Genomic DNA, 11,791 nt, shown 5'->3' with positions numbered 1-11,791 from the left:
ACACATTACAACAGCGGTTTGATTTAATACTCCATGCCACTAAAGGGTTAGGGGTTAAGTTTGCACATTACTTCACATAAGCACACTACATACTTTATGTCTGAGTTGCATTAAAATTTCAAGACTTCACATATTTGAGTGAGAGTTTGATTCAGATTACTCCCAAGCCATAATGGATATATTGTGGAAGCAAATATTAACAATAAAACTGATCAAAATCTGTTTGTGAGGCTCACATTTTTCCATCTAATTGGTTTACATGCTTATTTCCCACTTGTAAAATGTCTAAAATGTTCTGCTTGCACCACCTTAAAGAGTTACTCGATGATCCAGTTCAGTGGTATGGATTATGAAATCAAAGTTCTTTAGCTGACCTGAGTAACTCCTCTCATTCTGACTACTTACCTCTTGTGTTGACTGGAATGATGTCAATGTATAGACTGTATGTAATAAATATGTATTAATGGTGGGGCTAAGTGGTAAGTTTGGGCTTGTGGTTGGTGATGCATCAGTTCTGCCAGAAATATTACTGAAACTTTAAAATCATCTTAATGCAACATATACACCAGAAATGACTTATTTTTGTTGTTGTTGATAAAAATCTGTTCGTTCCTGGTTCTTTTTCAAAAATCGCTTTCATGTGTTTGTCATTGTTGACAAAATTGGCTGAAATCCATGCAGTGTTCTCATTTAAACAAGTAAATAAAATTCCACAAATGGCTGATCAGATCCTGATCAGACGCCTTGTAGGAGCAAAGCTGTGTCTAAAACGAATTTTCTTAAAAGTTAACTAGTTTGTGCACGTCAGCTTAGGAGATTATTTCTTGGTCCGCACCGTCTGTCGAGAATATGTGCTAGCAAGTTGTACTTTAACATTTTTTCTAGCTATCAGCAAGCTTTTGGACTATTTCTGTTTGTAGATTTGAATTTTTGGAGTGTATTCAAACTGATTGGTTTGCCAGACTCCTGAACATAGTCCACAACACTTTAGCAGGGTTGATGTCGAAGTCTTGGTAAAGAAATCCCAGAAGAATGCTTTATCTACTCTATCTTGACCAAGAGTCTGAACGTCAATAGTGACTTCCTGATTAAATAACGGTTTAGTAAATAAATGAGTTAAAAGTAGAAAACCACTCTTTTGTTCCAACAGGCTGTTGTCTTGCTGGAACATAGAACAAATCAAGCTTCTCACTGGAACAGGACATCAAACATCAAGTGGACATCAGTTGTTTATCAGAATTAAATTCGTTCGATCGCTAGCTGTCCTGTTTACAGCCTGTTTCAATTAGTTAAGGTCTTCAGGTTTACAGAATGACACGTTGTTTGCTCAGCACCTTTGAGACAACAGGAAATTCAAAGTGAGTCGGTTGTTTGACCTTTACAGATCAGCAGCCCGCCAATCAAAGTCAATTGTCTGGGTGGTTTATATGAAGACCAGCATTATGGACCAGGTACAACTTTTTAACATGTCCTGCCTAACTGACTTTTGAGTTAATTATATACCCCAGATTTCTGGTCAGTTCGACACATTTCTGGATCAGCTGGATAAAGTGGGCTTGAATAAAGTCCATTGCGGTGGGCCAATCTACAACAGATAGGCTCAAGAAGTTGCCTCGTCGGATTGCACGTCAGCATCGACTTAATCCCATCAGGAGCCCCAAACGTAAACACAAACGCAGCAGCAATTACTGGGATTGTCAGCAGATCAATACACTGATTTCATATGTCTTCAAAACAGTTCCCCCAAAAGATTGTAGCTTAGAAGTGACATTTAGGAACAATAGCAGAATGTTCAATTTTTAATCACTTTGAGCTTGATGGTAGGACATTAATTCATCCATCGTCAATTCCTGAATATTTTTACTCCTTTCACAACGGCTGACTGATTGATCTTCAATCCTTAGGTTGTGATAGTTTATTAGAGATCTGTTACACATGGCATGTAACATCTTCAGGTCAAGTCTGCCATAAGAGATTCATACATAATTACTATTGAATGTTCCAGTCGGCGACCTGGTTTGTTCAGAGGTGATCCTCCCTATTCCAGCTGCGCCTCGCCAAACCACATTCTGGTTGAGTTTTAGCAGCGTGCCTTAGAGGTACTTATCTGTGTTGGGTTAAACCTGTCCACCTGCAGATTTGCTTTTAAGCAAAATACACAAAGGAGGCCCGAAAAGTGCTGCGCAAGTGAAATCCCACACCAAGCAAGAAAAGGAAAACGTTTTATTTCAAAACTCGACCGACTCTTTCTCTCCAATCACAGCAAATTTTTTATTTTTTAATTTCCTTTATTTAACCAGGTAAACCCCGTTGAGATCTAGGTCTCGTTTTCAAGAGGGACCTGGGCAGAAGTCTGAAATACGCAGCAACCTGGCTGCAAAATAAAACTAATTAATACATATGCACGAGTGTAAAACAATAGGAAACAATTTAAAAGCAGTGACACCGTTTAATAGAATCTCGTTGCCTGGTTTTAAGAACCGCTCGAAATAAAACCAATGAAATCAATTCTGACACCTTGAGTTCAGACTGGAGCTGATTCCAGGCAGGTAGGAGCCATAACACTGAATGCTTGCTTCCCCTTTTCTATTAAAGACGTTTAAATTCTAACAATAACTAATGACATTGGAACCAATCTTAAATGTTGCATAACTTTGATGTAATGTCCATAAATGTTCCCAACAATGAGCTCTGTTTATTTTACCTTAGCATCTTTGCCCAGTTTGTCAGTTTCAGTTGTTTTAAAGCCCAGCTGTAGCTCTAAAGGTAGAAACTGGTGAAGCTTTTTTTGTTGTAGCCATTTTTACACTCATGAAAATCCTTAAACATTTGACTCACTTGAGTGTTAGCTTTTCTTGTCTTTCCCATTATGAAGAGTGCTCAAAGGAAATAAGACTCTTTGTCAGGTCATAGTTATATCACCAGGAAAGCGAAGAAGTCATGGATTGGAAACACAAAATTCCTCGACAATCTGGTGAAATAGAGACAGTTTGGGTCCGCTAGCGACACAGAGATTACGTCAACTTCAACGTTTTTTAGGGGTGCGTTCACATAAAGCAGGAAATTCTGAGATGATTTGTTCTTTATAAAAAGCTACGCCGCCATCAGAAAACACCAAAAACAAATAAGGTGTGAAGCAAACGCCTAAATCTGGCTGTCATCGTCTTCAAATTGTTGACGATTGGTCAACGACATAAAAAGAAAAAAAACCAGTTAAAACAAATGACATTAATATGGGCCATAAAATACAGGATACTTTGGAAGTATCCCCACCAGTTCTGTAAATAAAATGTCACTCCATCGCTGCAATAAATTTGCGAGATAAACAAGTCTGAAGAACTATTAACAGAAAATTCGAATATTTAAATTGGTAAGGAGATTGTTCAGTAGATTGTTTTTCTTACAAAGTACGAAAAAAAAAATCCCTCAATAGCCGTGATTTTAAAAGCTTTTAATCACATAGTGATGTACACATTCTTACGAGAAGTTATCTTACGAGAAAATATTCTGGATCGCTGACGTGACCGTCAGGGTCGGATGGCAGACTTGAGCTTGGGGAAGAGCCGCAGGGCATTCTGGGTCGTCACCTCCATCACTGTCTCCAGCGACACGCCTTTGACCTTACTGATGTACTCGGCAGAGACGCAGATGTTTCGGGGCTCGTTTCTGACCTGTTAACGCGGAGAGTTATAAACACACATTATGCTAAGCTAAGCAACAGCTTTAAGGGAAAAAAAAAAAAACCTTGAGGATTTAGAGTTGACTGTAGCACAGAGGCGTGTGGGTCAGTTCCTGTCCTTTACCTGCTTCTCTGGGCCGAGAGCAGGCGAATCGGTTTCCAAACAGATGTTCTCCAGAGGCAGCTGTTTTACGAGTTTCTGCTTCTTGGTGGGAAATGCAGCAAACATTCCAGTGTAAACATAATTTCTGTTAAAGACCGTGTCAAATATGAGCTCATCCTCTGTACCTGCTCGCTCCGTATTATGGATGGGGGGATAGAGAAGAAATATCCAGCCTTCACTCCCTCCATTGCAACAGAAGGCTTCCCATCAAACGCGTGAAGAAGGGCTTTATCGACACCTAGTGGCAAAGTAGAGGAACTGCAGCTGCCTCGTCAAACCAGTAAATGCCTCTTCCACACTAACACACACGCCAGGGTTATCTGCTCACCTTGCTCCTTCAGGAGGTGGATGGTGGGTCGTCCTGCAGACCTTGAATGAACATTTCTAAAAAAAAAAAAAATCCTTTATTAGCACTGAAATAATTGATCGCGATGAATCAGTTATTGAAATAATTCTCAACTAATTTAGTAATTGACTAATATTGATGTTAGAAGTCATTTTTTATATACTAAAGAAATCATGTTATTGCTTTTATTTGCAATACAAAATGTTATTTTCTTATTTTTTTAAAAAAAGAATTTGATCATTTGTTTATTTTCATATTAGAAGTATTGTATTTATACAATACTTCTAATATTGTATAAAAAACGCCTTAAGTGAAATTTCTGCAGAATTTGCCAATTTTATTTAATTTTAAAAAATCCGACTTTATATATGAAGAACAATATTATAACGCAAACCATCTCCACATGGGGAAAACTCACAGAGGGAGATCCAGCTCCTTGGCAACCTGTGCTTGATGTATGAGAACCAGCTTTTGACTCTCCTTATCAGACTCGCCGCTGACGAACCTGGGAGTAAAATCCAAGCCAACCTACGAAGAAACAAATAATGGAAAATCCAGTTTGCATCGCATCAGAGACGCCTCACCAACACAGCACAGTGATATTTGAGAGCTTTGCTATTTGAAATGTCTGTGAATGATCTGGAGATGCTCTTGTCTGTTAGGTCTAATCCATGGATTTGCAACCTTTACAATCCAAACAGACATTTTTGTCCGTCTAACAACTTTAACTGACTTCAGGTCTCCAAACACAACAACGACTGAATACTCATGCGAATCTTTACCTCTCCAACTCCGACAAGCCGATCTTTGTATTTCTCTATGACGGGTAGAGCTGCATCAAGGTCCTGTAATGAAAACGCTCTTTAATAGAAACAGCAGAGCTACTAATGCGTATTTAAATTCAGATGTTGACATGTTGCTTTGTAACCTGAAGAGAAGCACTCCTCTGTTGCTCTGGGGAAACGTCCTGAACAGGATGGACTCCCAAACAGGGGAAAATAAAACCTGGAAATCTGAGAAGAAGAAAAAAAAATACAATTAGCAACATAGTAAACATAAAAAAAAAGGTTTTCACTGTATTAGATTATTTTTATTTTTTTTATTTATTTTGTTTTTACCTCTGAGACAGCTCAATGATTTTGGTAAATTCCCCAGCATGCTCAGCCACAGCCAAAAGTGCCAGCAAGCCAGCCTGGGTAATAAAACTACATTAATTCACAGTAGTTTGCTTTTCATACCCCTTTTCCTTCCTTTCATATTTTGTCACAATACAACTCAGCCTATCACAATAAGCAACCAATAAGCAATAATCGGACAATGAATTAAAATGAATTCACTAATTTCCATTTACCTGATTTATTGTTTTCTCTTTTCTCTCTTTCTGAATGACCAAACGTTTCCAGTTTTCATTGGTCTCAACTGGCCCCTTTTTTGAAGGACAATTTTGTGTAGTTCGTTTTATTTGTTGTTTTATTTATTTTGTATATTTAAAATATCTTCCAGTTCCAGTGTTAAATGTTCATTAGACCTTTGAGAATGTGTTCTTGCATTATTTATATTGCCGTTGAAAATGGTCTCTAAACAATATTATCGTTTATCGTAATACCTTGTAGGACAATTTATCGTCCAGTAAGAATCTGTTGATTTTGTGACAGGCACAAATACAACCACACTATTGATATAGATTTTATGTAATAGACCGACACAAAGTTTTGAAGTAAAAGAAAAAGAATACATTCCTCTCAACCATTTCTGCATCTAACAATCTATTGGGGTGTTTATATGTTAGTTCCCTCTACCATGGTAAAATAAAATCTAGTCACATACTGGGCAAAAAGAGTCTGACTGTGTAAAATGCAGGTATCTGCAACAATGTTGCCTCGGCAATTAGCTTTAGCTAAAATAACGCAGAGCCTTCCTCCCAGGAGCTGCTAGACTTTATGATCCTAATAAACTCAAGCGTTTGTTGTAATTTGAACAGTTTTTCTCATTTCAGCTATAAGAATCCAGCTGATGTTTGCAGCCTTTTGTTAAAAAAATGTTCTGTACATAGCCTGTTGCTGCTTTACATGCACAAATAGACGCATACTGCACATTTAAAGAAACACTTTGACTTTGTTCATCATATAAAAATCCTCTTTAAAATGCTCGTTTTTATTTGTCGCATGAGAAAACGTGGATAAGGTTTAAGCATTTTCGCTGTGAAAACTCACCTCCTTTGAATTCTCGATCACCTCTTCCACGTCCTGTCGAGAAGAAAACGGTTAAAACTTCATTAATTGTTTCAAAGGGTTAAAAACCAATAATTTATTTTTGGTTCGCACCTTGTCAAAATCCCCAGCAGAGATATGACAGTGGCAGTCAATGAAGCCACGCATGTGGGATGGTTGTTTTTTGTTTTCTTTTTGTCTGTTCAGCTCTCAAAACCCAAACATTCCCTACTTCCTGCATGAAATGCAGCTTTGCGCATGCGTGCAACCCGGACCGCTCAAAATCTAATCCCGCCCATCCCGGGAGGGCGGTGTTCTCTCGTGCTCGTTCGTTGCGTCGTAGCGGCAAGTTCCTTTTTTAAAATCAAACGCATCCCAGTAGTTTAAGGAAGAAGTGGTTTTATTTTGACCGTAGTTTCTAAGTACTTAGAGCATCATGTGATAGTTCCCGTGGTTTCCCAGCTTCATATTACCACCCAACCTGCTCGACCGGATCATTTTTGCCAGACCTCTCTCAAAAATGGGAGCTTTAACAGTGGCTTGCCTCCTGGTTTGGACCATGACGATTGACTTCACCACGGCCAAATACGAACCGACCTGGGAGTCCATCGACTCCAGACCGCTGCCAGAGTGGTTCGACCAGGCCAAGTTCGGCATCTTCATACACTGGGGGGTGTTTTCTGTGCCCAGCTTCGGCAGCGAGTGGTTCTGGTGAGCTCTTCCTCTTGTTCAAGCACAGTTTTGACCTTACAGAGAGCCAGGATGTCCTGTTGATGTTGGTACTCAGGCTGAGCATGAGTAGGTGTGTCTGCATGGGCGTAGAGGAGACCCTCAGGGTGTGGTGCCCTGGCCCATAGGAGATAAAGCCTGAAATGATAAATGAAAGTGAAAATGGCTATCTTCTAGAGTACTTTAATTGTCTAAAACGTCATCACAGCAAAGCAGGAAAAATGTCTTTACTTGACCGTTCTTTGTCGCTTTATTTGTGATTGCAATACTTTAATTTATAATAATCTCTACATCGATAGAAATTATTTTCAGCAGCTTTCTGTGTTTGCAGAAATAAACTGTTGTTTGTAAAAGTGTTGAAAATGGCCTCAAACCCCAAAGCGACCCTCTTCTAGTGTCGAACCAAGACAAACGTCCAACTTGTAACTCTACATTCTCGTCATTGATCAGGGCTAAGCTGACTTGATTTCTACACGCATCTCCAGAGAAGAACTATAAAGTCAGAAAACCTGGTTTGAGATGACAGAAAACATCACAAGACGTTGTGTTGGAGGGTCTAAAACCTTCTTTAGTGCATTATACTAACCCATGATCTCAACCTTTTTCAGTGCCTCTTGCTCATTAATGCTCCATAGCTGTTTCTTTTGTGTAATTCTTTAATTCGTAAGGCTATCAGGACTTTCTTGTTTCTGACCTCCTCTGATTTGTCAGATGTGTGTTTGTTTTCCAGGTATTACTGGCAGAAAAAAATCCCGGAGTATGTCGATTTCATGAAGAAAAACTATCCTCCGGACTTCAAGTACCAAGACTTTGCACCACAGTTTACAGCTGAGTTCTTCAATGCCAAAGAGTGGACGGACATCTTTGTTGCATCGGGGGCAAAGTACATTGTGTTGACCACGAAACACCATGAAGGTAAACAAGCGAAAACTACCACTAGGATGTGAAAGTTGCTTTTCTGTTCAAGGGATTTCAAACTTGCATGTTGTAGAGTTTGAGAAAATTAACTTCCTGACCTTTGCCGATTGTGTTGATGTCACGAGCTGTGCTGTTTTTTGCTGGTGAATTTTTTTCTCTCAGGATTTACGCTTTGGGGCTCCAAAAACTCCTGGAACTGGAACGCCGTGGACGTGGGACCAAAGCGAGACCTGGTGGATGAAGTGGCGAGTGCCGTGCGCGCCCAGGGTGGCCTTCGTTTGGGGCTGTACCATTCTCTGTTCGAGTGGTTCAACCCGCTCTTTGACCAAGATGCCGCCAACGTCTTCACTACAAACTACTTCCCTACCACTAAAACTCTCCCCGAGCTTTACGACCTTGTTTTGAAGTACAAACCAGAGGTCCTGTGGTCCGACGGCGATGGAAATGCTCCCGACAAGTACTGGAACAGCACGGGCTTCCTGGCCTGGCTCTACAATGACAGGTAGGCTTGCGAACGAGGAAACTTTCAGCTGTTTTCATCGATGGACGTAATGTGATGTGTTTGTTTGACAGTCCGGTAAAAGACACCATTGTGACGAACGATCGCTGGGGCTCCGGTTGCATCTGCAAACACGGTGGGTATTACACCTGTAATGACCGCTACCAGCCAGGACATCTGCTCAAGCACAAATGGGAAAACTGCATGACCATCGACTCCAAGTCCTGGGGCTACAGACGCAACGCTCCGCTCAGCGACTACATCGCCATCGAGGAGCTCGTGGCGGTGAGAAACCCAAAACTTTCTTGACCTGGGGCGAGCAGACCCGAGTTCCTTCACTAAACAATGAACTTCTGTTGCTGCAATCTTTCACTTATACATCCTAAATCAAGTGTTTATGTTTCAGTGAGCTGGTAGCACTGTCTAGCGATGTTGGGCTATATTGAAGTTATAAAACAACAAGTATCACAACATAAAGGAGGAACCTGATCAGGTCATTTAGTAGAAACCTGGATTAATGTTTATTTAGGATCAGCACTCATAATACCTGTACATACAGCTGGGATATGTTTTAATCTTAGAGAGAAGCAGAAAACAGCAGAAGAGAATTGGAAGGTTTTCGTCTCGGTTTTCTTTGCGGTCACTTATAAAACTGGAACCAGCGTCTTACTTTGGGTCGGACAGCTTTTTATTGCAGTACAGAACAGACACCTTTTTCTCTCTGTTGGCTGGGTGGGTAGTTGGCGTTTTTTGTCTGCACCTTGGAAACTCGCCCAGGTTGCTGGATGTGTTGGTGGCTTAGAAGGACATTCAGCGCAGCACAGGAGTGGAGGAAAAAAACCCTAAACAAACGTTTTCTGGAACTTCTTCTGGAAAAGTTTGAAAAACCCACCTTGAAAACGCTTAAAAAGTGTTTTAAATTTTACTGCGTGAAAAGTGTGGGAACCCCGAGCCTCTTCATCGTACAATAATTAGAATAAATGATTCCCTCCAACTGTTTTAAAGTTGTGATATTTCTTCACTCTTGCCTTTTTTTTTTTTTCCATTTCCCATCCCTGGTCACATTTCTTACTCCCACTGCTTCCTGTGCGTGTGCCGTCAGACCCTGGCGGAGACCGTGTCCTGTGGAGGGAACCTGCTGATGAACGTGGGCCCGACGCACGACGGCAGAATCGCCCCGATCTTCGAGGAGCGCCTCAGGCAGATGGGCCAGTGGCTGAAGGTGAACGGCGAGGCCATCTACAACACGACGGCGTGGCGGGCTCAGAAGGAGAACGTCACCAAAAACGTCTGGTGGGCATCTGAACCTCGTGAACTAAAGCCGCCACTAACATTTACTATAGTCGTCGAGTATTCTGTTGATCGCTCTGACGATGAATCAAGTATTCGGATAAAAGAAAATCGACACCACCGACAGATTTTTTTTGTTTATGCGGTGTTAGACGTACATAAGAAAATTCAAATAAGCAAATAATTAAGTTCCTTTTCAAATAAGAAAAGAAACATTTATTGCCTGGAATGCAATAACAGTGCATTCCTTTGGCATGCCATTTGTAGCAAGAGAGCTGGAAAAAATACTAACATTTCTGCTGTTGTGTTTTTTGAGTAATGATATGATAGCAAAGACGGATTGAAGGGAGGTTTTTTTTGTAGTTTTTTCCCCACAGAATTGTAATTGGGTGAAGCTAAAACTAATCCACTTGAGGAGTTTTGGGTAGTTGAGCAAATATCTTAAAAGCAAAATGAATAAATATTCAGCTTTGACCTAATTACTGCTCTGAGGTTGTTGTTTTTTCAGCAAATGCCATGTTTTAGAGCGTGTTGCGGTTAATCAATCACTAAATGATCATGCCAGTAATCCATTAATCACAATTAATCTGATGAATTGTTTCAGCCCTAATGTGAACAGAGCGCCTCCTCTGCCCCGGAAGCCTCTCAGACAGAGACAAAAGCTTCATAGTGATTGGATCGTGGCTCATTTCGGACTTTAATTGATTGAATTCAAAGAAAAAATTGATTTGAGAAAACTTGAATACATGTGTTTTAAAAGCAGAACTCCCTCTTCCGCAGGTACACGTCCAAACCTCAGGAAAAGGCGATCTTCGCCATTTTACTGGACTGGCCGGATGATGGATCGGTGATCCTGAATGAACCCGTGGTTACCCAGAAACAGACGCAGGTAAAAAAAAAAAAATCTGTTGCCGGGTAGAACTACGACTGCGTTGAAATATTAAAAAAAACAAAAAAAAAACGTAGTTACTGAAAAATTTGAGGTTACTTGTAAATGATTTAGAACCTGCACAGAACCATTAACGCTCCTTGTTAATGTGCACGGTGGTTTATCAATTTTCTCTGGCCTTAAAAAGGTGGAGCTGGTGGGTCACGGCCCTCTGCAGTGGACGCCTGTGCAGCCCAGCGGACTGCAGGTGCTTCTGCCTCAGCTGTCCTTCAGGAAGATGCCGTGCCAGTGGGCCTGGACTCTGAAGCTGACAGGAGCCTCATGAAGGAAAAGCACTTCACTCCAACAGGAAGTGGCAACGCTGCTGGCTAGAAGAGACTCTCTGCTCTCCTGCTTCAATGACTTACCTTTAATCTGTTTTTCTTGTTTTATACGTACTGTATATTTAAAAAAAAAAAATCAGCTCTGAAGATCAGCCATGCTGAATTATTTTGTGATTTGCACTATTAAATTTGGATATATATACAGTATATATATATATGTATATTTTTTTTATCTCATGCAGAAAGTCGAGTTTTATCAGCACTGATTGCTACAGATTTTTGCACTTAAGAAATTTCTGAACTATTTCATAAAATCTTCTATTATATCTTTTACTGGGTGATGTTCTGGTCGTTCCCTCTTTTTCTATGTGAGTCAATAAATACATTAATTGAATCTGATAGAAAAAGGTCTCTGCAGTTTTTTGTTTATTGTGTCAAGTTAGTCAACAGCTTCTTTGCTGTAATTATGGGATACACATATATGCCTTGGTCAAAGTTTAGGTTTAGAATCTGATCATTTAAGTTTAAAAGTCAAAATTATGACTTTGCATCATTTAATAGCTTTAAATATGACTGAAAGTTAACGTTATGAATTTTTAACAGAATTGTGATTTTATATTTTATTATTGGCTTTAAAAGGTTCAGCCTTAGGACTTCAGTCCTATAATAAATGTGATTTTATTTTGTAATTGGCTTTAAAATTTAACTGCATTTTAAAAGTAACTCATCTGTAAAGTAACAATTA

At 40.0% G+C, this 11,791-nt stretch overlaps 2 protein-coding genes across 4 annotated transcripts; one reads left to right on the top strand and one right to left on the bottom strand.

Annotated features, from left to right (window-relative positions):
• Positions 1-3,436: 3,436 nt before the first annotated feature.
• Positions 3,437-6,706, bottom strand: tatdn3 (TatD DNase domain containing 3). Of its 3 annotated transcripts, none has more exons than XM_023352495.1 (10): positions 6,513-6,690; positions 6,402-6,434; positions 5,307-5,380; positions 5,117-5,201; positions 4,971-5,033; positions 4,607-4,716; positions 4,171-4,226; positions 3,968-4,080; positions 3,804-3,884; positions 3,437-3,671 (listed from the first exon to the last, which is right to left on the bottom strand). In XM_023352495.1, exons 1-10 carry the CDS (start codon positions 6,564-6,566, stop codon positions 3,528-3,530), a joined length of 813 nt encoding a protein of 270 aa, XP_023208263.1. In that variant the 5' UTR covers positions 6,567-6,690; the 3' UTR covers positions 3,437-3,527. The 3 variants fall into 3 exon arrangements, with proteins under 3 accessions (XP_023208263.1, XP_023208264.1, XP_023208265.1); XM_023352496.1 differs by having other exon boundaries at positions 3,804-3,881; positions 6,513-6,683; XM_023352497.1 differs by having other exon boundaries at positions 3,514-3,671; positions 3,745-3,884; positions 6,513-6,706.
• A 109-nt stretch (positions 6,707-6,815) lies between these two features.
• Positions 6,816-11,445, top strand: fuca2 (alpha-L-fucosidase 2). The gene is made up of 7 exons (XM_005799223.3): positions 6,816-7,109; positions 7,858-8,042; positions 8,208-8,547; positions 8,619-8,829; positions 9,647-9,837; positions 10,615-10,723; positions 10,911-11,445. The coding sequence occupies exons 1-7, from the start codon at positions 6,919-6,921 to the stop codon at positions 11,046-11,048; spliced, it is 1,365 nt and encodes a 454-aa protein (XP_005799280.1). The 5' UTR covers positions 6,816-6,918; the 3' UTR covers positions 11,049-11,445.
• Positions 11,446-11,791: the final 346 nt, after the last annotated feature.

Source organism: Xiphophorus maculatus, chromosome 19, assembly GCF_002775205.1.
Source record: "Xiphophorus maculatus strain JP 163 A chromosome 19, X_maculatus-5.0-male, whole genome shotgun sequence".
In the NCBI taxonomy this organism is placed as follows: Eukaryota; Metazoa; Chordata; class Actinopteri; order Cyprinodontiformes; family Poeciliidae; genus Xiphophorus; species Xiphophorus maculatus.
Note: the sequence above shows the minus strand (reverse complement) of the source record. Positions and strands in the feature narration are given on the sequence as shown.